Raw genomic sequence first — 25,073 nt, forward strand, 5'->3', positions numbered from 1 at the left:
TTGAAAACAAAAGAATCATTCAGAAAATTAATGAAACAAGGAGTTGGTTTTTTGAAAAAATAAATAAAATAGATAAACCATTAGCCAGACTAACTAGAAATAGAAAAGTAAAATCTCTAACAACCTCAATCAGAAACGATAAAGGGGAAATAACAACTGATCCCACAGAGATACAAGAGATCATCTCTGAATACTACCAGAAACGCTATGCCCAGAAATTTGACAATGTGAAGGAAATGGATCAATATTTGGAATCACACCCTCTCCCTAGACTTAGCCAGGATGAAATAGACCTCCTGAACAGACTAATTTCAAGCACTGAGATCAAAGAAACAATAAAAAAGCTTCCAACTAAAAAATGCCCTGGTCCAGATGGCTTCACTCCAGAATTCTATCAAACCTTCAAGGAAGAGCTTATTCCTGTACTGCAGAAATTATTCCAAAAAACTGAGGAAGAAGGAATCTTCCCCAACAGATTCTATGAAGCAAACAACACCCTGATACCAAAACCAGGAAAAGACCCAAACAAAAAGGAGAATTTCAGATCAATCTCACTCATGAACATAGACGCAAAAATTCTCAACAAAATCCTAGCCAATAGATTACAGCTTATCATCAAAAAAGTCATTCATCATGATCAAGTAGGCTTCATCCCAGGGATGCAAGGCTGGTTTAACATACGCAAGTCTATAAACGTTATCCACCATATTAACAGAGGCAAAAATAAAGTCACATGATCCTCTCAATAGATGCAGAAAAAGCATTTGATAAAATCCAGCATCCTTTTCTAATTAGAACTCTGAAGAGTATAGGCATAGGTGGCACATTTCTAAAACTGATTGAAGCTATCTATGACAAACCCACAGCCAATATTTTACTGAATGGAGTAAAACTGAAAGCTTTTCCTCTTAGAACTGGAACCAGACAAGGTTGTCCTCTGTCACCTTTACTATTCAACGTAGTGCTGGAAGTTCTAGCCAATACAATTAGGCAACACAAGGAAATAAAGGGAATCCAAATGGGAGCAGAGGAGGTCAAACTCTCCCTCTTTGCTGATGACATGATCTTATACATAGAGAACCCCAAAGACTCCACCACAAGACTCCTAGAAGTCATCAAAAAATACAAGAATGTTTCAGGATATAAAATCAATGTCCACAAGTCAGTAGCCTTTGTATATACCAATAACAGTCAAGATGAGAAGCTAATTAAGGACACCACTCCCTTCACCATAGTTTCAAAGAAAATGAAATACCTAGGAATCTACCTAACGAAGGAGGTGAAGGACCTCTATAAAGAAAACTATGAAATCCTCAGAAAGGAAATAGCAGAGGATATTAACAAATGGAAGAACATACTATGCTCATGGATGGGAAGAATCAACATTGTTAAAATGTCTATACTTCCCAAAGCTATCTACCTATTCAATGCCATTCCTGTCAAAGTACCTACATCGTACTTTCAAGATTTGGAAAAAATGATTCTGCATTTTGTATGGAACCGGAAAAAACCCCGTATAGCTAAGGCAGTTCTTAGTAACAAAAATAAAGCTGGGGGCATCAGCATACCAGATTTTAGTCTGTACTACAAAGCCATAGTGCTCAAGACAGCATGGTACTGGCACAAAAACAGAGACATAGACACTTGGAATCGAATTGAACACCAAGAAATGAAACTAACATCTTACAACCACCTAATCTTTGATAAACCAAACAAGAACTTACCTTGGGGGAAAGACTCCCTATTCAATAAATGGTGTTGGGAGAACTGGATATCTACATGTAAAAGACTGAAACTGGACCCACACCTTTCCCCACTCACAAAAATTGATTCAAGATGGATAAAGGACTTAAATTTAAGGCATGAAACAATAAAAATCCTCAAAGAAAGCATAGGAAAAACACTGGAAGATATTGGCCTGGGGGAAGACTTCATAAAGAAGAGTGTCATGGCAATTGCAACAACAACAAAAATAAACAAATGGGACTTCATTAAACTGAAATGCTGTACAGCTAAGGACACAATAACCAAAGCAAAGAGGCAACCTACACAATGGGAAAGGATATTTGCATATTTTCAATCAGACAAAAGCTTGATAACCAGGATCTATAGAGAACTCAAATTAATCCACATGAAAAAAGCCAACAATCCCTTATAACAATGGGCAAGAGACATGAATAGAACTTTCTCTAAAGATGACAGACGAATGGCTAACAAACACATGAAAAAATGTTCATCATCTCTATATATTAGAGAAATGCAAATCAAAACAACCCTGAGATATCATCTAACCCCAGTGAGAATGGCCCACATCTCAAAATCTCAAAACTGCAGATGCTGGCGTGGATGTGGAGAGAAGGGACCACTTTTACACTGCTGGTGGGACTGCAAACTAGTACAACCTTTCTGGAAGGAAGTATGGAGAAACCTCAAAGCACTCAACCTAGACCTCCCATTCGATCCTGCAATCCCATTACTGGGCATCTACCCAGAAGGAAAAAAATCCTTTTATCATAAGGACACTTGTACTAGACTGTTTATGGCAGCTCAATTTACCATTGCCAAAATGTGGAAACAGCCTAAATGCCCACCAACCCAGGAATGGATTAACAAGCTGTGGTATATGTATACCACGGAATACTATTCAGCTATTAAAAAAAATGGAGACTTTACATCCTTCGTATTAACCTGGATGGAAGTGGAAGACATTATTCTTAGTAAAGCATCACAAAAATGGAGAAGCATGAATCCTATGTACTCAATCTTGATTTGAGGACAATTAATGACAATTAAGTTTATGGGGGGGGAAGCAGAAAGAGGGATGGAGGGAGGAGGGTGGGGCCTTAGTGTGTGTCACACTTTATGGGGGCAAGACATGATTGCAAGAGGGACTTTACCTAACAATTGCAATCAGTGTAACTGGCTTATTGTACCCTCAATGAATCCCCAACAATAAAAAAAAAAAAAAGAAAAGATCAATAAAATACATAAACTCTTGGCTAACCTAACCAGGAAAAAAAGAGTAAAATCTCAAATTTCATCAACCAGAATCAACAAAGATGAAATAACAAGAGACTCCTCAGAAATTCAAAAAATCTTTAATGAATATTACAAGAAATTTTATTCTCAGAAATATGAAAATCTGAAGGAAATTGACCAATACTTGAAGCATGTCACCTTTCAAAACCTAGCCAGAAACAAGTGGAAATGTAAAACGGGCCAATATCAAGTTCGGAAATAGCATCAACCATATAAAATATCCCTAAAAAGAAAAGCCCAGGAGAAGATGGCTTCACATCAGAATTCTACCAAACCTTTAAAGAGGAACTAGTACCTATATAACTCAACCTGTTCCAAAATGTAGAAAAAGAAGGAAGACTACCCAACATGTTCTGTGAAACAAACATCAACCTGATTCCCAAAAGACCCAACAAGAAAAGAAAATTATAGACCAGTATCACTAATGAATATTGATGCAAAAATATTCAACAAGATCCTAAAAACCAGAATCCAGCAATCCATCAAACAAATTATACATCATGACCAAGTTGGCTTTATCCCAGGGTCTCAAAGCTGGTTCAATATACATAAATCTATAAGTATAATTCAGCACATAAACAAATTAATAAACAAAAACCATACGATTCTCTCAATTGATGCAGAAAAAGCTTTTGATAATATCCAGTAACCCTTCATGGTCAGAACACTTAAGAAAATTGGTATAGAAGGGACATTTCTTAAACTGATAGAGGCCATCTATAGCAAACCCACAGCCAATATCATATTGAATGGAGTTAAATTGAAATCATTTCCACTCAGATCAGGAACCAGACAAGGCTGCCCATTGTCTCCACTACTCCTTAACATTGTAATGGAAGTTTTAGCTACCACAATTGGGGAAGAAAAGGTGATCAAGGGTATCCATATAGGGTCAGAAGAGATCAAACTTTCGCTCTTTGCAGATGATATGATTGTATATCTGGAAAACACCAGGGATTCTACTACAAAACTCTTAGAAGTGATCAAGGAATACAGCAGCATCTCAGGTTACAAAATCAACATTCATAAAACGGTAGCCTTTATATACACCAATAATAGTCACGCTGAAAAAACACTTAAGGACTCTATTCCGTTCACATTAGTGGCAAAGAAGATGAAATATTTGGGACGTGAAATATCTCTATAAAGAGAAATATGAAACTCTAAGAAAAGAAATGGCTGAAAATGTTAATAAATGAAAAAACAAATGGAAAAATGTTAAGAAATGCTCATGTCTGGGAAGAATCAACATTGTTAAAATGTTCATAGTAACCAAAGCAGTGTATAATTTTAATGCAATCCCTGTTAAAGCTCCAATGTCATACTTTAAAGATCTGGAAAAAATAATACTTCATTTTATACGGAATCAGAAAAAAAACCTCGAATCGCCAAGACATTACTCAGAAATAAAAACAAAGCAGGAGGAATCCCGCTACCAGACCTCATACTATACTATAAATTGATGGGGATCAAAACAGCATGGTACTGGCACAAAAACAGGGAAGTAGATTTCTGGAACAGAATAGAGAACTAAGAGATGAATCCAGCTACTTACCGTTATTTGATCTTTGACAAGCCAATTAAAAACGTTTACTGGGGAAAAGATTCTGTATTTAACAAATGCTGCTGGGTGAACTGGCTGGCAACCTGTAGAAGACTAAAACTGGACCCACACCTTTCACCATTAACTAAGATAGAATCTCACTGGAAAAAGATTTAAACTTATGACATGAAACTATAAAAATACTAGAAGAGAGTGCAGGGAAAACCCTTGAAGAAATTGGGTTGGGTGAGTTTTTTATGAGGAAGACCCCCAGGGCAAGTGAAGCATCTTCAAAAATATGCTACTGGGACCTGATCAAACTAAAATGCTTCTGCAGAGCCAAGAATACAGTAAGTAAAGCAAGCAGACAGCCCTCAGAATGGGAGAAGATATTTGCAGGTTATATCTCCAACAAAGGTTTAATAACCAGAATCCACAGAGAACTCAAACATGTAAGCAAGAAAAGAACAAGTGATCCCATGTCAGGCTGGGCAAGGGACTTGAAGAGAAAATTCTGTGAAGAAGATAGGTGGATGGCCTATAGATATATGAAAAAATGCTCATCATCTTTAATCATCAGAGAAATGCAAATCAAAACTACTTTGAGATATCATCTAACTCCAGTAAGTTCGCCCATATCACAAAATCCCAAGACCAGAGATGTTGGTGTGGATGTGCAGAAAAGGGAACACTTGTACACTGCTGGTGGGAATGCAAATTAATACATTCCTTTTGGAAATAAGTTTGGAGAACACTTAGAGATCTAAAAATAGATTTGCCATTCAATCCTATAATTCCTCTACTAGGTATATACCCAGAAGACCAAAAATCACATTATAACAAAGATATTTGTACCAGAATGTTTTTTGCAGCCCAATTCATAATTGCTAAGTCATGGAAAAAGCCCAAGTGCTCATTGATCCACGAATGGATTAATATTGTGGTATACGTACACCATGGAATATTATGCAGCCTTAAAGAAAGATGGAGACTTTACCTCTTTCATGTTTACATGGATGGAGCTGGAACATATTCTTCTTAGTAAAGTATCTCAAGAATGGAAGAAAAAGTACCAATGTAATCAGCCCTACTATGAAACTAATTTATGGCTTTCATATGAAAGCTATAACCCAGTTATAACCTAAGAATATGGAGAAGGGTTAGAGGGAGGGGAGGGAAGGGGGAGGATTGGCGGAGGGAGGGTGATTGGTGAGATTACAGCTGCAGTTCATCTTACAAGGTTACATGTGAGACTTAGTAAAGTACATGTGAGACATTGTAAATGTAGAATATAAATGTCTTAACACAATAACTCAAGAAAATGCGAGGATGGCTATGTTAACCAGTATGGTGAAAATGTGTCAAATGTGTATAAAACTAGTGTATGGTGCCCCATGATCACATTAATGTACACAGCTATGATTTTATTTTTAATAATTATTAAAATTGTATTATTATTTAATAATAATTTAATAATTATATAATAATAATAATAAAGGGTTCCAGTTTAAATCCCATTATTTATAAGTAATGTATTCACTGGACAAATTCGCTACATAGTCATTGACCTGCCCCACACTGTGAATTAGGCTGAGGAGTTGGGAGGACATTCAATAAGAAGGAACAATGTTTCTTTAGTAAAGGGGTGGAAATGACATGATGTATTTAGAAAATTCTTTCATATTGAAATGGCAGGGGAGAAAGGAGCTTGTGTGTGATCCCGGAGCAGTGGCTGATCCAGAGTAGTATCCAAAAGAGTTGTTAAGGACACACATCAGCCGTGGGAGTGGAGGAATTAAACTGGGCAGGGACCTCATCTGCTGCATGAGTTAAACTTAGTGAGCATCCCTCCCCCCAAGTCCTGGGTCTGAGGTCTGTGGGATGGTGTCAGAAATCTCTTCTCCTTACCTGGGACTCCACACCAGCCCAGAGCCCTCAGAGGTCCTTCTTAGGGGTGCCCTCAAGCTCTTGCCCTACCAATTCTTCTGCCCTTCACCCCTGAGACGGGGATTTATGTGAACATGTGCATGGAGCTTTTTGAGGTACTGTTTCCAGAAGACTGGTTTCTGGAGAATCTCATCTAGGGTCCTCCCTTATGGTGTTCCACCTTGGTGATGGTGCTGCATGTCTGTCCCCTCTCTCTGCACCCTCAGGTGGCTGTCCTAGGGCTGGCCTCCTCAGTCTGGAGACAACAGGTTCCTACATTTGGACCCTGCTGAGTTACATCACAAGGGATCCCCCAGTCCCCTGCCTGGATACATCCTGCCCTGCTCCCACCTCTAGGGTTTGTATTTCATGTCCCACTCCCTTCTGGTGCTCCATGCACCTGCCTGACTTCTCAGGACCCAGCCTAGTTACTAGAACTATCCTGGGAGACCCCAGGAAGAGACTGGCCAGTAAGTGGAAGACCAAGCAGGTCATGGTCATATCATAGACCTCACCTTCATCAATCATTTCCTAAAAAAGAATTTGGAAGGAGTCAGTAACCTCTCCTAAGGTAAATCAGATGCACATTAAAAGGGAACAATTACTAATGAAAAACTAATATTGATAATGCTTTATTGAACTCAATGTACCCCATTTTTTTCATTTCCAAGTTCCAATGTAAAAAATAGAGAGATTATACACTCATTTTTCATACTGTTTCAAATCGGTTGCACCCTTCATCAAACATCTCATGTGCTCATTAGCTGTACAAAGGGCACACTACTTCTAGATTTCTTGAATTTACCCTTTCAGATTTACATCAACATTCCATGCAAAATTTATTTTGGGATGTAGTGTGATGTAGGTATGCAGCTTATTACATTTTCAAAAAAGTATCCAATTGACCCAGGAACAATTTATTGAAAAAACTGCCCTATCTCTATTCTTCTGCCATTCTAGGTTTGTCTCAAAGAAAGTGTCCATTCGTGTCAGTGTGTTTTCTGCCATTATCATCTGGTTGGGATGTTCCACCCTTGTTTCGCAGGAGAGTCCCTGGCATGTTTCTAGAATCCTAGGATGAAGACAAATGGAGTCTTGGAGGAAGCAGAACAAAAAGTACAAAGAAAAACCATCCTGAGTACTCATTTGTCTGTAGCAGGACCTGACCCCTGTGTGAGTGCTCAGGACCTGCCCTCTCCTGACTCATTTTATCTCAGCTCCTGCCATCCTTGACAACAGTTGGTACTGTTTAAATTCCTCACTCTCCACTACCTTCTCAAAATTTGCTGAGTGGTCACAGACCACGTCCCATGGAGAGGTCAGTCAAATGTGCAGAGGTTCATGCAGGAATGGACCAGACTGACTAGAAAGTGAATTGTAATCCTCTTCCTGGCATCTGAAGATTGACACTGGGGTAGGGTCCCAACACAGATAGAAGTGAGACAAGCAAGGAGCTGGTGGTGGACAAGGGGCCTGTGACTCATCCAGGCTGAGTGTTTTTTGTTTTCCCCTTGACTGTCATAAGCCCACCAGTTCAGGCTGGGAATCAACATTGCAGGAGATTCCTGGCTGCTCCTAACTGTGTCAGTCCTGGAGACTCCATATACCCAGATGGAGACGTGTGATTTGGCAGGTGTGGCCTAGGGTGACTGGATGGTGAGCTTAGACTACAGTCCAGGGGCCTAGGAGGAGCAGTAGAGGAATAGAATTGGGAGGAGTGAGGAAGGGGAGCCAGATAGTCAGGGGACAGCAGAGGGGCCATCAGTGAGGGACAAAGAATTTGTTGGGCTTGTAGAGCTCCTAGACAGTATAGAGGGAATGGGGGACACTAGTAAGAATGGGAATCATGGTGGTCATGAAAACAGAAGGAGCTGCATGTTTCAGGGGAGAAGGTTGATGTTGGGGATGCTGAGGACAAAGAGCAGGAAGGTGGTTTAGGGGACAGTGTGAAGGAACAGGAAGAGGTAGTGGATGGATCCAAGAATGGGAAATTGGGGGAAGACTTTTTGTCATGCTTTTCTCTTGAATCCAAAGTTCCTCAAAATGAGTACCTGGTATGTGTCCAGAACTCCTCTGGATTTTATATGACTCTTCTGGATTCACTCAGTGGCCTTTATGACATTGCAGGTCCCTCCCTTAGGTCTAGGGGAGGGCCAGACAACCAGGAAAATTATCTCTGTTTCCAGAATTAAGAGTTATTCTGTGAAATAAGCAAAGAGAAGAAATGGAGATGTAATATTAGCTCCTGTTCCTGTAACTATGTCCATGTGAAATCCGTTTTCACTACCACCACTATCCCCTCTCTTACTTGAAAATTTTATCCAAGTTAGGCAAAGATTGTTCAAAGGGCTATAATTGTTTCCATATGCTGAAAGAACATTTTAAAATATTTTTTATAGTTCTCTTATGTTTCAAGTTTCCTTGTTTCTCCTACTGAGGATGTATTAATTTTTTACCACAGCAGAGTTGAAAACATCTATGATTCAGGTTGGGAATTTCACTCAGAAACTTGAATATTTATAAAGGAATTTCATCACCTGGCTAACATTTTTCATCACCTGGCTAACATTTTTATTTATTCTGGAAGGATAGTATGACACTGTTCTCCTGTCTGGTACAACTGATGATAAACAGCATACAGTTACACAGGCTTCATGGTGATCCTACCAGCAGCCTCCAATAATCAGAATCTCTCACCTGGAGCACAAGAAGTTCTAACCCCCAGTGCCAGTAAGAACTACCAGGTAGGACAAATTAGATATACTGGATGAGAGTCTATTTCCAAACTTGTCCTACAGAGGGAATGAGAGATATCCAGATTAAGTCCAGGTACTGTTCTAAGCTGATTGAGGTGACACATAGCAAGGGGAAGCCACATTGAGGGGAAGGCTGGTGGAAGCAATCCAAAAGCAGACTAATCTAGGAGGGGAGGGAGGCAAGATGGCTGACTAAATCCAGCTTTTGGCAGAGGCTCCAGTCTAGAGGGAGAAATAATGGCTGGAAATAACTCAATAAAGTGGAAGATCAAGGATCAATAGGTTCACATCACCCCTGCTGCGACAAGATAGGACTCCAAGGAAGGACGTCCCCAAGAGGATGGAAATCGTTCCCCTCCCCTCCAGGACAGTGGCTTGAGAGAAATAGAAAAAAGAGGACCTTTTGTTTCACCAAAGAGGAGAGAACAACTAAGGGCTGGGACTCCCCCATGGAGAGATACCTCTGCAAGCCCAGGCAGTCTCTTGCCTGGGCCAAATGTTGATCTAATAATCTCCCTACCTTCCTAAACTCCCAATCCACCTCTTCCACTTCTCCTGGTGCTCTGGAAGACTACCCCATGCAAAATCCGGATTGTTTGCTAGGGTGGGGCACCTTATGAGCTGTGGGACAGTTGCACTGAAACTGTAACTTTATTACAGGCAGAGAGTCACAAAGGGAAGAGAGACTTGCCCTGTGTTGGAAAGAGCATAGCTCAGGTCCCATGATACTGACCACAGGGAACCGTGGCCCACCAGCTCCCAAGCTTGGCAGCCTGTGGTGGGCAGCTTAGCTCCCCGCCAGGCTCCTGAGACTCATGGCCTGCGGCTGGCGACTCCTGCCCAGCTTCTGTGACCCAAGACCTGGCAACTCCCACCTTGCTCCTGAGACCTGTGTCTTCCCACAGCTGGCCCCTGTGACCCCTGAGGGGCCCCAGGACTGCAACTCCACCCTCTGGCTTCCCACCTGGCTTCTGCGCCTGAGGCCAGGGGTCAGCAGCTCTAGCCTCTGGTTCCCCGCAAGCTCCTGTGACCCTTGCAACTGGTGGCAATGCCCTCCAGCTCCCCGCCATTTCCTAAGACCTGCACACAGCAGTACCTCAGACCCGTGGCACCACCCCCAACAGTGGCAATACCACCCTTGACAGTGGTGGTAGCTCCACAGTCACTTCCACCAGGGTCAAATGGAGCGTCCAGTGGGCCTCCTCTTCCTAGATGTTGAAGACCTTTTGAACTCTCCCAACTGATCAGTGTTTGTGTCGACTGGGACAATTGGTTTGGAACTCTTGACTTGGGCCAATCACCCAGGGACCCACCAAGGTTGTACCCTGGTTGTATTATTGTGGGAATGTGGGATTCTCTCCTTCCAATTGTCACCTGTGGTGATGATGTGGGGGGAGAGTGTGTCTTAGTTGCTTATATATCTCCACAGCTGAGATTTCAGCCCAAAGCCACTGATTTACTAGAATTGGACAGAGACTAGCTGAATATGGGTCAGTGCTACCTAGCCCCACCACACCAAGCAGGTGCCCAGAGTTTCAGGCAGTAGTTGTAAATGAGACCTTTGTAAAGCTCCAAGGAAAAAGCCACAATCACCAGTCCCAGTTCTTTGGTAAAGGGCTGGTTAATTACAACTCTAGGAGCCCTAAATTTAATTTCACCTTGCCAGCTTCTCTAGCCAAATGGTGAAAAATATTTATTGAGTGGAATCAGTGGAAAAACTCTGGCAACATGAATAGTCAGAGTAGATCAACTCCCCCAAGGAATGACAAAGGAGACACAACAGAATATCCCATTCATAAACAAATGGTTGAGATATCAGAAATTGAATTCATAATTTGAATTGCAAGTAAGATTAACAAAATGGAGGAAAAGATGGAATTAGAAATTCAAAGAGCAATTCAAAAGTTGTCTCAAGAATTTAATAAATACAAAGACAAAATCACCAAAGATTTTGACACATTGAGGCAAGAACTTGCAGCCCTCAAAGATCTGAGAAATACAGTAGAATCCCTCAGTAACAGAATGGACCAGGCAGAAGAAATAATCTCTGACATTGAAGACAAAGCTTTTGGATGCTTTCAAATACTCAAAGAGGAAGAGAAGTGGAGAGCAAAAATGGATCATTCCTTGAGAGAATTGTGGAAACACTCCAAAAGAGCAAATATTTGCCTCATAGGAATCCCTGAAGGAGAAGAGGATGGTCTGAAAGGCACAGATACTCTACTCCCAGAGATAATTGAGGAGAAGTTTCCAAGCATGGCAAGAGATACTAAAATTCAGATAGCAGACAGTTTCAGAACCCCAACATGACTCAACCTAAATAAAGCATCTTCTAGACAGATTATAATTAACTTTTCCAAAGTTAATATGAAGGAGAAAATCCTGCAAGCAGCCAGACATAAGAAAATCATAACCTACAAGGGGAAGAATATTAGAATGACTGCAGATTTTTCCGCTGAAACTTTTCAAGCCAGAAGAGGATGGTCATCAACCTTCTATCTCCTAAAACAGAAAAACTTTCATTCCAGGATCCTGTATCCAGCTAAATTGAGCTTCATTTATGACAAGAAGTTAAATACTTTGATCACATACACGAGTTGAATAAATTCGCCATAAACAAAAGTAGATTAATCTAGAACCTGAAGCAGCTGAAGGAAGAATTGTGTCAAGTATTCATTTTATTAATCAATCTTACTCTGACATTCACAGAAAAGTATAAGGCCAGGTGTTAGGGCCACAGACAGAACCTAAAGAGTTTCTAAATTTAGCCATCTCAAAGTTTAACAACTGGGACATAGTTGAAGCAGAGAATGATTGCCAAAAGGTACAAGTGTTAGAAGCCACTTTTGCAGCCCATCCTCCTGGTCCAGAGAAGGACAGACAAGGGCAGTGTCTGACCCCTGATTGACTGTGCTTCAGTTATGGGGAGCCTGGACATCTGCAAAAAGAGTGTCAGCAGAAGCTAAATTTGGATAACAAGGTGGGTAGAGAGTTGTCTCGTCCCACTTGTTTCTAGGGTAATGAGCCAGACCATCAAACAGGAGTTTGTCCAAGAGAGGCAATGATGAATAGCCCACCATCCTGAAAGTGAAGGGTCCACCAGGTCAGGGGTCCTCAAACTATGGGGTAGTGGGAAACTATGGCCCACAGGTTGCTGGACTCAAAAATGAGATTCTTTTTTTGTCTTCTTTTCTGCTTTATTTATTTTATTTTATTATTAAATCATAGCTATGTACATTAATGTGATCATGGGGCACCATACACTGGTTTTATAGACTATTTGACGTATTTTCATCACACTGGTTAGCATTTCTTAGTTATTGTGCTAAGACATTTATATTCTAGATTTACTAAGTTTCGCATGTACCCTTGTAAAATGCACCATAGGTGTAATCCCACCAATCACCTTCCTTCAACCCAACCTCCCCCTCCCTCTCCCCTTCCCCATATTCTTAGGTTATAACTGGGTTATAGCTTTCATATGAAAGCCATAAATTCGTTTCATAGTAGGGCTAAGTACATTGGATACTTTTTCTTCCATTCTTGAGATACTTTACTAAGAAGAATATGTTCCAGCTCCATACATGAAAGAGGTAAATTCTTCATCTTTCTTTAAGGCTGCATAATATTCCATGGTGTACATATACCAGATAAAAGTGAGATTCTGAGCCACGGAAACTGACTGAAAGGTCTCGGGGCTTGGCTGCAGAGGCAGTGGGAACCAGCGTCAACCAGCCCTCCCACACAGACAACAGCAGTTCCCAGTTTGTGGAGAATATAGGAGCTGAGTGGAAAGATTTGTGAGGAGTGGACTCCTGCAACAAGTTTGGAGGTCAGATAGGAGTGCCATCTGGAACAGAACAGCCGAGGTTAGGCAACAGTTAGCAAACAGATATATATAGAAACTTCAAAAATGGTGATGGGCCAGGTACAACAGTTACCCTGGTAACAATATAAACTGTGAATCAGGTATAAGCCTGGAAACCACTCACAGTGCCAACTGTTGTCCAGAAAGTATATTGCAATATAAATATATTCCTACTAAACTTGATCCCTACATCATACGTATAGTTGTACAAGAATAATGTTTCTGTTGTTGGTGCCTTTTTTTCTTTCTTTTTTTCTTCTCTTCTTCTTTCTTTTTTTCTTATTATTATACAAGAATAATATTTTTGTTGGTGGTGCCCTTTTTTTCTTTTTTTTTCTTTTATTTTTTTCATCCTTTTCTTGGAGGACTTATTGTTTTTTTTAATTTTTTCTTCTTTTTTAACTTTTTTATCAATACTATTTTTCTTCCTTTCTCTCTTCCTCTTCTTCCCTTCTTATGGTTGATGAGAGTGCTACGTCAGATTTTTAGAGGGTTTTTTATATATTTTTCAATTCTTTTATGATTATCATTATTTTTGTTGTAGTTGTTTTTTGTCTGTATGTCTATGTGTTTCTGATTGTCTGTGCATCTGTAAGCTTATATGTCTGGTAGTCTTTTTATCTGTTTATTCGCTCATTTGGTTTCAGTGTGTTTTGTGTTTTGCTAAATCCTCAGGTTGGCTACTTTCCCTAACTCCAATTTTCACATTCAACAAGAATAAGGGAGAATGGGGGATGATGGTTGACTATAGCCAGCTCTTAACAGAAGGTCCAGTCCAGAGGGAGAGATAACCGCCAAAAAAAAAAAAAAACCAACAAAGGTGAAGGAGGGGAGCCAAACTGGGAGATGAGATAGATAATCGCTTGTCTTCCCTGCTGAGGCAAGCCTCGACTCCAAAGAAACTAATTTCAGGTATAGATCTCATCCCAAAGAGGTTGTGTGACCATCCCCTACCCTAAGAGAATTGCTTGCTTGCTGTGTGATCTCTACTAATGAGCGATGAACTGAGGCTCTCCTTTCTCACCCCACTGGAGGAACTTGCTGGAAGTTGGGACTCCTTCTCCAGATAGCCCCTGCTGTGAGTCCAGGAATTTCCTTATCTGGTAGGAAGTATGAACAAATATTTTCCCTGCCACCTTGAACCTCCAGTCTAATCCTACCCCCTGGCCTGGCAGTCTAGAAGTTCAACCCCTGCAGAAAACAGAATGTCTTCATTTCTTGGCTAAGACCAGGAATTGCATAGACAAAGGCAGTATAGCTGTACTATATCGGTGAATCCAGTAACTGTACAGAAAGACATAGAGGGAAAGGTGGCTGACCTGGCCCAGGTCAAGTGTATCTCAGCAGCTGACAGAGGCTTGGGTTTCTGCACTGTGGATGCTTGGGTTTCTGCACTGTGGAGGCTCAGAATCTCCCATCCAACATCAGCATTAATAGAGTGATCTTTCTGGGGTCTAATTCTGGTGAGTCATCTCCCCAACTCTGTGGCCTCCCAGAAGGAACCAGAAAACTGGTTAGGGATAGGGATACCAGAGCTGCAGAACAGTGGCAACAAAAGTGCAGTAGCGGAGGGAGAAATTCTTTTGCTGTCTGGACATCCTCAAGTTTAGATTGAGCTCAGGTGGAACTTTCTTCAGCTGCCATTGAGCACCTGAGGCAGGCAGAATTCAGCTTCCCCTGCTGGATGGTGACAGACTGTGGTATTCATGAGAAGCAGGCAGTGTTCATACTTTGACTCTGGCAGGCACATATCCCTGGAACATTTGCTTTTGGACATAACTGGGACACAGAGACTGGGTTAACAGAGATTGCCAGTGGGGCTACCAGAGACTGGGGTGACCAGTGTCTGGTGGTGAAGGATGAGCAAGGTGGGGAAAGAGGCACCAAAGCTCCTATTGGACAGACCTATCTGACTCCTCAGAAACCAGAGGCACTCAAACCACACTTGCGCTACAGTAGTCTCCTGATATCTAGTTGCTGGAGACATTTTGAACTCTCCAGATAGAAAGTGGGTGCTGTTTGGGTCAATTGGTTTGGAATTCTTGAACTAGACAAATCACCTGAGGATCCTCCAAGGTGGTACTCCAATTTTGCTGTAGTGAAAAGGTTTGATTGTCCTCTTCCAGGTATTACCAGAGGGGGAAGGAATGTCCTAGTTACTTGTATTTCTCCAAAGGTGAGATTGCAACCCAGAGTCACTGATTCACTAGGACTCAATAGAGATCAGCTGAATACAAGACAGGGCCACCTACTCCCGCTAAAAGAAGCAGGCCTGTAAGGTCAGACTGTAGTACTACAGGTCCTTTGCAAAATTGTAGAGGAAAAGCTGCAGTTACCAGTCCCAGTTCCTTGGTGAAGGGCTGGTCAACCACAATCCCAGAAGTCTCCAATCCAATTTAATCTTACCTGCGCATCTGGCTAAACAGTGAAAAACAATCATGGGTTGGAATCTGTGGAATAAAGAACAGTTCAATTCCCCCAAGAAATGACAAACCATCCAAACCAGAGGATCCCATTCACAAATAGATGGCTGAGATGTCCGAAATCGAATTAAGAATTTGGATTGCAAATAAGACCAACAGAATGGAAATAAAAATGGAGTTACAAGTTGTAGGATTAATTCAGAAGATGTCTCAAGAATTCAATGAATTCAGACAAAATCACCAAAAGTTTAGACACATTGATAAAAGAAGTTGCAGCCTTACACGATATAAGAAATACAGTAGAATCCCTCAGTAACAGTATGGAACAGGCAGAAGAAAGCATTTCCAACATCAAAGACAAACCTTTTGAATCATCCCAAACACTCAAAGAGGAAGAGAAGTGGACAGCAAAAACAGATCATTCTGTCAGAGAGCTCTGTGATAATCAGAAGAAAATCAATACTCACCTTATAAGGATCCCTGAAGGTGATGAAGAAGCTTTGCAAAGAACAGAAACTCTTCTTAAAGAGATAATGAAAGAGAAATTTCTAGACATGCCAAGGGATCCTGAAACACAGATAGGAAACAGTTTCAGAACCCTAGCACGACTCAACCTGAATAAGACATCCCCCAGGCACATCTTAATTAACTTCACTAAAGTTAATAAGAAGGAGAAAATCCCGAAGGCACCCAGACATAAAAAAGCCATAACCTACAAGGGAAAGAATATCAGAATGACTGCAGATCTCTCTGCTGAAAACTTTCAAGCTAGAAGAGGGTGGTTATCAATCTCCTAAAACAAAATAACTTTCAACCAAGGATCCTGTATCCAGCTAAACTGAGTTTCATTTATGATGGACAAATTAAAGACTTTATTTAAATTCATATGTTGAAGAAATTTGCCATAACTAAACAAGCTCTCCAGGATATCCTCAGACCTATCCTCTATAAATACCAGCACAATCCTCCACCACAAAAATAAACTACTCAGAAACTTTTGAACAAATTCCAACTTCCACAGTGGCAAAAGAATTAAAAATGTCCACTGGTCTTTTGAAAACATGATACCCAAAATTCTATCAGGATTATCAATATTCTCAGTGTGAATGGCTTAAATTGTCCTCTAAAGAGGCACAGGCTGGCTGACTGGAGGCAATAACTCAGGCCAGATATCTGCAGCATACAAGAATCGCATCTTACCTTAAAAGATAAATATAGACTCAGGGTGAAGGGATGGTCATCTATATTCCAGGAAAATGGAAATCAGAAAAAAGCAGGTGTTGCAATTTTACTTGCAGATACAATAGGCTTTAAACCAACAAAAGTAAGGAAACATTAGAAGGGTCATTACATATTTGTTAAGGGCAATACACAATATGATGAGATTTCAATTATTAACATTTATGCACCCAACCAAAATGTGCCTCAATTTATAAGAGAAACTCTAACAAACATGAACAACTTTATTTCCTCCAGCTTCATAGTAGTTGAGATTTTAACACCCCTTTAGCGATCTTGAATAGATTCTCCAACAATAAGCTAAGCAGGGGAGGTGGAGGCAAGATGGCTGACTGAAGCCAGCTTTCCACAGAGGCTCCCGTGCAGAAGGAGAGTTAAAAGTCAGAATTTAGCAAGTAACCTGGTGCATTAGAGCCGTGCCAAGAGAGAAAGTTGAAGAAAGCACATCAACACTGCTGAGGCAAGCTGTGACCACATGGATATAAACAAAAGATACAAAATCCATCGCCAAGCAGATGGGAGTCCCCTCCCACATGAGAATGGCTCAAAGTACTCCATAAACAAAGGAGCAGAGTTCAAAAGTCCTCCAGTTATATCCCATGGGAGAGATCCTGTAAAAACTAGACCTATTTCCCCTACTAGGGTGCCATGGTGCTCTCCTGCCAGGAAAAAAATCTGTATATATTCTCCACCTGTAATACTGAGCTCCAAGAACTCCACTCCACTCTCACTATGAGGTCTGGAAGCCTGTCTCCCAGGAGTCCAGATTCTTGGGTATTTTCTCGAGAGGTGTGAGCAGGGCATGGACTGGTACTGGTTTATTTCCGATTCTGTGGCATCGGAGTAAGGAGAGGACTGTCAGCTGAGAGGGAACCATATAGGAGCAGTGGTGCTCTAAGGATCAGAGCAGCAGATGTTTTTGGCAACAATAGGGCTAACCCCTGTATATTCTGGAGCCACAACCCCTGTCTCTCTGGGCAACCAGAGGAGGCTGGGCATCTTCTCTGGTGGCAGCCACTGGAGGAACAGATCTGGGAGGGAAATGCAAGCCCCATGAGAAAGGGTTTGCCTGAGGCAGTACTGGCCTGTGTGGAGCGTGGGGATTAGAAAATGCACGCACAGTGCTGGCTGACTCCCAGGGCAGGGCTGAACCAGAGGACCGCTTTACTGAGCCTAAGACGCACCTAGCCCCCAGGGGATCATCAACCTAGACAAAGGAGGGAAGGAGGCTAGAACTGACAGCTAACCGTGCTGCAAATACAAACTACCAGGCAGCAGCAAAGACAGGGCCTGAGGCGCAGGTTCTGTGAACTCAACACAGCTTCTCTTCTGCAGGGGAATTTAGCAGGGACAGAAAAAATCCTGCAAAGTTGTTCTGTTCTGTCAGTAACATCAATCAGGGGCATGGCTGGAACTGAGTGAACACCCCTAGCCTCCATCAAGTGCCTGAGGTTGTCAGGCCTCACCTCACCCTACGAGACAGAGGCAGAGAGCAGTGGCCTGGCTGAGGAGACATAGATTTCCTTGTGATTCAGGAAGGTGCAAACCCCTGGAGTATCTGCTCATTGGAGACAACTGGGTCACAGCCCTGCAGGGTTATCAGTGACTGGGTGTTTTAGAGGTGGAAAGTGGGGAAGGAGGCATCAACCTTCCCAGACTAATCAATTTGCTGGGTGGGTCCTTCTGACCTCATGGAGCACCGGAGAAAGTCATATTTGAGTTGCTTTGTCAGCAGACCCCTGCAATCTAGTTGCCAGAGATGTTTTAAACTCTCCCACCTGAGACAGGTGCTGACTGAGACAATTAATTTGGACCTCTTAAACTGGGACAATCGCCCAAGGATTATCCAATTGGTAATCTAGGTGTGTTTTTGTAGGAAAATATGATTTTCCTTTTCCAATTGTTGCCTGTGGGGGGTGGGGTGACTTAATTGCTGGTATTTGTCCACAGCTGAGACTTCAACCCAGAGTAACTAATTCACTAGGGTGAGACAGAGACCAGCTGAAAACAAGGCAGAGCCACTTAGCCCCACCACACCAACCAGTTCACCAGTTCCTCAGGCCTTAGCACTGTATGGGTCCTTGACAAAGCTCCAAGGGAAAAGGTACAGACACCAGTCCCAGCTTTGTGGCCAAGGGCGGGTTAATCACCACTCTTGGAGCCCTGAACCCAATTTTTCTCTATCCACGCATCTAGTCAAATGGGGTTAAATAATCATGTGGCAGAATCAGCCAAAAATCTCTGGTAACATGAATAACCAGAGTATATAACCCTCCCCTCCCAGAAAGATATGGCAGATGTAACTGAAGATCGCATGCACAAATATATGGACAAGATGTCAGAAATAGAATTCACATTTTGGATTGCAAACAAGATTAATAGAATGGAGGAAAAGTTGGAATTAGAAATTTGAGGAGCAATTCAAAAGTTGTCTCAAGAATTTAATGAATTTAAAGACAAAATCACACAAAGATTTTGACACATTGAAGCTAGAATTTGGAGGCCTCAAAGATCTGAAAAACACACTAGAATCCCTCAGTAACAGAGTGGAGCAAGCAGAAGAAAGGATTTCTGACATTGAAGTCAATGATTTTGAATGCTCCCAAATTCTCAAAGAGGAAGAAAAATGGAGAGCAAAAACAGATCATTCTCTCACAGAGCTCTAGAATAATTTGAAGAAGGCTAATATTCGCTTCATAGGAATCCCTGAAAGCGACGAAGTGGCTTCACAAGGCACAGAGTCTCTTCTCCATGAAATTATGAAAGAGAATTTTCCAGATATGCCTAGAGATTCTGAAATTCAGATAGCAGACAGTTTCAGAACCCCAGCACAACTCAACCCGAATAAGACATACCCCAGACACATCATATTAACTTCACTAAAGTTAATATGAAGGACAAAATTCTGAAAGCAGGTAGACATAATAAAAACATAACCCACAAAGGGAAAAATATTATAATGACTGCAGATCTCTCTGCTGAAAACTTTCAAGCTAGAAGATGGTGGTCATCAACTTTTAATCTCCTAATACAAATAACTTTCAACTCAGGATCCTATATCCAGATAAACTGACTTTCAATTATAATGTGAAATTAAATAATTTAATGATATTCACATGTTGAAGAAATTTGCCATAATCAAACCAGCTTTCAGGATATTCTCAGACCTATCCTCCATAATGACAAGTACAATACTTTACCAAAAAAGTAAACTCACTCAGAAACCTTTGATCAAACTCCAACTTCCACAGGGGCAAACGGATTAAAAATGTCCACAGCAATTTCAAAAAACTCAATACCCAAACTTTTACCAGGCTTAACAATATTCTCCACTAATGTGAATGGCTTAAACTGTCCTCTAAAGAGGCACAGTTTGGCTGACTGGATACAAAAATTCAGGCCAGATATGTGCTGCATACAAGAATCTCATCTTGAGAGCGCAGCGCGCAAACCCAGAAATCTTTGGAGGTGGCGGTGGCGGCAGCGACGACAGCGGCGCGAGTTGAGCCCGGTGCCACCGCGCTCCAGCTCGAGCCCCCAGCCCCAGGCCCCCAGCTCTGCTCTACCCTGGCCTGGTCTCCGCCCCAGCCCTGCTGCCTGGCCCTAGACCCAGCCATGGCCGCTCCCGCCTGGAGCCGCCACGAGCCCCCAGTACCCAGGCACCCCCTCGGCCTCTCGCCTTCCTCTTCCCGGCACGGCCTCCCGGCTTCCGCGCACCACCCTCCACCAACCCGATCGCCACCATGTCTGTGGAGTTCAAGGAGGCCCTACTGCTGATGACTGCCAAGCTGGCGGCCAAGAAGGCGACCAGAGCCAGCAACTCGGCCGCGCTGTCCCCGTCCAAGAAGAGAAAGAACAAGAAGAAGAACCAGCCGGGCAAGTACAGCCAGCTAGTGGTGGAGACGATCTGCAGACTGGGCGAGCATAACAGCTCGTCCCTGGCCAAGATCTACACAGAGGCCAAGGTGCCGTGGTTCGACCAGCAGAATGGGCGCACCTACCTCAAGTTTTCGATCAAGGCGCTGGTGCAGAACAACACGCTCCTGCAGGTGAAGAGTGCCGGAGCCAACGGCTCCTTCAAGCTCAACCGCAAGAAGCTGGAGGGTGGCAGGGAGTGGCGCGGGACCACAGCGGCAGCCACCGCCCTGGCTCCGGCCACACACAAGGCCAAGAACGCGGCCCCGGGCGCGGCTGGGCCCCAGCGTACAGACAAGAAGCCCGCCAAGAGCCAGAAAGTGGAGAAGCACGTGCGCAAGAAGGGTGGTGCCTCCAAGAAGGACAAAAGCAGCAAGGCCAAGAAGGCAGCGGCCCCTGGAGGCAAGAAGGTGAAGAAGGTGGCCAAGCTCAGCGTCCCCAAAGTGCCCAAGGGCCGCAAGTGTGCGTGCCAGCCCAGTTGGATCACCCAGCATGGGCCCCTGAGGTCTTTTCGGTGTTCAGTTTTTTCTACCTCAAGTGTACGTAGGTTTTGTATGGCTTCCCCGGCCCGTGCCACCGCGCCTGCTCTGAGCCGCAGGGAGGGGCCACTGGTCTCCGCCATCCCTTTTTTCCTTCCCCTCCCCCAACGATGTAGCGTTTTTCATTGTTTGCTTTAGATTTTTGAAACAGCCCTGGCGATGCCTCTATTGTCTCTCGTCCTTGACAATGGACGTCCTCATGGTTACCGGCCCCTGGGCGCCAATGGCCGAGGCAGTGTCAGCTCACCAGGTGGTCGGTGACCGCGCATCCCTTCCTGATTCCCCACTCTCTGCTTTTGGGTGGGCGACAATCACTCCAAGCTCAGGGCTGCATGGCACTTCCCTTCATTCCATTGGCCTTTGTGGGGTGGGGTGGGGAGGGACAATAAATCTTTTAAACCTTTAAAAAAAAAAAGAATCTCATCTTACCTTAAAAGATAAATATAGACTCAGGGTGAAAGGTTGGTCATCCATATTTCAGGCAAATGAAAATCAGAAAAAAGCAGGTGTTGCGATTCTATTTGCCAATACAGTAGGCTTTAAACCAACAAAAGTAAGGAAGGATAAGAATGTTGACTTCATATTTCTTAAGGGTAATACTCAATATGATTAGATTTCAATTATTAATATTTATGCAACCAACCAAAATGCGACTCAATTTATAAGTGAAACTATAACAGACATGAGCAACTTGATATCCTCTAGCTCCATAATAGTCAGAGATTTTGGAATAGTCATTCCTTTGGCAGTGATAGATAGATCCTACAATTAGAAGCTGATCAAAGAATTTTTAGATTTAAACCTAACCATCCAATATTTGGATTTAACAGACATCTACCGAACATTTCATCCCTGTTGCATAAATTCCCACATGTGTGCCATTGAGGCAGGGAAAGGCGAGTTGACATGATTTTAGCTAATACAGTAGCTGGAAACTGGCTACCTTGGTCAACATATAGGACCTGTGAAATAGGAAGATAAAATTCCATTTGCAGTGACTTTATGATGCATTTGTTAAGCCCAGATAAGGTCACAGGTTGAGAGCCTGCCTGCTGGAGATACAACCCAGAGGTTGACAATGTGAAAAATAAAACAGTGTCTTAACAGCTGTACAACTTCAAACTCTGTGGATAAACAGAATCATAAAGCTCGTCTCTTAAATATCAATGGGCAAATGGAAATCCTGAGTATTATCCTCCCAAGTTTCTGATTTTGACAGACAGTTGAAGCATGTCCGTAAGTAATGTTAGATGGGATGTTTTGAATAGATACTTTTGATTTTTAGAATTGATTCCCTCGAACAAAGTTAAAATTAGCTAAGAATTGTTAAGAATAAAAATTCGTTGATTATAGATTAATGGAGAGTATGTAACTGCTTGACTATATAAGAGAGTCCCAAATAAAGCTCATTTGCTACATGCCCATCTGTGAGGTAGCCTGTTTCTTGTTTTCCAAAACACTGCATGAACAAGCTTGCATTAGTGGCAAAGCTACTGTTCCCTTGCGTCATCCGTCACCACAACACATCCCAACAAAACTGAATACACATACTTCTCATAAGCCCATGGAACATACTCCAAAATCGATCACATCTTAGGTCACAAATCTAACATCAGTAAATTTAAAGGAATAGAAATTATTCCTTACATGGAATAAAAGTTGAACTCAGTAACAACAAGAATCTGCATACTCATACAAAAACATGTAAATTAAATAACTTCATGATGAATCATAGCTGGGTCATAGATGAGATTAAGAAGGAAATTAACAAATTTTTGGAACAAAAAGACAATGAAAACATGAATTATCAGAACCTCTGGGATACCGCAAAGGCAGTCCTAAGATGGAAATTTATAGCACTGCAAGCCTTTCTCAAGAGAATGAAAAAACAGGAAGTTAACAACTTAATGGGACATCTAAATCAATTGGGAAAAGAAGAACATTCCAATCCCAAACCCAGAAGAAAAAAAAGAAAGAACCAAATTTAGAGTAGAACTAAATGAAATTGAAAACAAAAGAATTATGCAACAGATCAATAAATCAATAAATTGTTTTTTTGAAAAGGTCAATAACATACATAAACCTTTGGCTAACCTAACCAGAAAAAAAAAAAAAAAAGAGTAAAATCTCTAATTTCATCAATCAGAAATGGTAAAGAAGAAATAACAACAGACTCCTCAGAAATTCAAAAACAATTAAGAAATACTACAAGAAACTTTATTCCCAGAAATACAAAAATCAAAAGGAAATCAACAAATACTTGGAAGCATGCCACCTCCCAAGACTTAGGCAGAATGAAGTGGAAATGTTGAACAGGCCAATATCAACTTCTGAAATACATCAACTCTACAAAATCTCCCTAAAAAGTAGAGCCCAGGACCAGATGCCGTCACATCAGAATTCTACCACCTTTAAAGAGGAACTAGTACCTATATTACTCAACCTGTTCCAAAGTATAGAAAAGAAGGAATGCTTCCCAACACATTCTATGAAGCAAGTATCGCACTGATATCCAAACCAGGAAAAGACCTGACAAGAAAAGAAAATTATAGACCATTATCACCAATGAATATTGATGCAAAAATACTCAACAAGATCCTAGCAAACAGAATCCAACAACACATCAAAGAAATTATACACCATGACCAAGTGGATTTTATCCCAGAGTCTCACGGTTGGTTCAATGTACATAAATCTATCAATATAATTGAGCACATAAACAAATTAAAAAACAAAGACCATATGATCCTCTCAATTGATGCAGAAAAAGTTTTTGATAATATCCAGCATCTCTTCATGATCAGAACACTTAATAAAATGGTTATAGGGGGAAGATACAAGTTGGTGGACTGACCAGCTTTCCACAGAGGCTCCTGTCCAGAAGGAGAATTAAGGGATGAAAATTTAGCAAGTAACTGGATGGATTTGAGCTGCACCAAGAGAGAAGGTTGAAGAACGCACATCAACCCCGCTGAGGTGAGCTGCAATCAAAAGGATGCAAACAAAAGGTATAAAATCCATTACTAAGCGGACGGGAGTCCCTCCTCCCCCATGAGACCGGCTCAAGAGCCCCAGAAACAAACAAATGGGCAGAAATCAAAGGCCCTCCCACTACATTCCACGGGAGAGACCTTCTAAAAACTGGACCTACCTCCCCTATTAGGGTGCCATGGTGTACTCCTGCCAAGCATAAAACTGTGTAAAATTGCAAATATCCTTTATCTGCAACCCTGAACTCCCATCACCCCCCTCCACTCACACTGAAGACTGGAAGCCTGTCCCCCAATAGTTCAGATTCTTAGGTGATTCCTTGAGAGGTGTGGACAGTGCCCAAGCTGCAACTGGTCAGCGCTGACCTGGGTCATGGGAGCGAGGAGAGGGCAGGTGGCTGAGGGGGAGCCACGCCAGGGTGGCACTTCCCTGAGGCGTGGTGCAGCAGCCCTCCTTGGGCACCAACACGGCCAGGCATAAAACTGAGTGAAACTGTGTACTTTCCCCACTTGCAGTGCAGAGCTCCCAGCACTCCCCTCCATTCTCGCTCTGGGGTCTGAGGGTCTGTCCTGAAGGAGTCTGGATTCTTGGGTGATTTCTTGTGGGGTGTGGACAGTGCCTGAGCTGTGCTGACTCTGGGGTGCAGTAGTGAAGAGAGGACGGTCGGTTGGAAGGGAACCGCTCCAGAGCAGTGGTTCACTGGAATGCGGAGCGGCAGCTGTCTTCTGGCAGTGGTACAGCATAAAACTGTGTGGAACTGTGTGTGTTCACTACCTGCAGCTCTGGGCTCCCAACACTCTCCTTCACCCTCACTCTGAGACCTGGGGATCTGTC

General features: G+C 42.3%; 1 protein-coding gene and 1 pseudogene across 1 annotated transcript; one reads left to right on the forward strand and one right to left on the reverse strand.

Annotated features, from left to right (window-relative positions):
* Nucleotides 1-10,334, reverse strand: part of LOC128574698 (PRELI domain containing protein 3B-like) — a 30,456-nt pseudogene extending 20,122 nt beyond the window's left edge.
* Nucleotides 10,335-20,537: 10,203 nt separating this feature from the next.
* On the forward strand, nt 20,538-21,509 carry LOC128574699 (histone H1.10-like). The gene is made up of 2 exons (XM_053575549.1): nt 20,538-21,248; nt 21,387-21,509. Exons 1-2 carry the CDS (start codon nt 20,538-20,540, stop codon nt 21,507-21,509), a joined length of 834 nt encoding a protein of 277 aa, XP_053431524.1.
* The last annotated feature ends 3,564 nt before the right edge of the window (nt 21,510-25,073 follow it).

Source organism: Nycticebus coucang, chromosome 22, assembly GCF_027406575.1.
Source record: "Nycticebus coucang isolate mNycCou1 chromosome 22, mNycCou1.pri, whole genome shotgun sequence".
Lineage (NCBI taxonomy): Eukaryota > Metazoa > Chordata > Mammalia > Primates > Lorisidae > Nycticebus > Nycticebus coucang.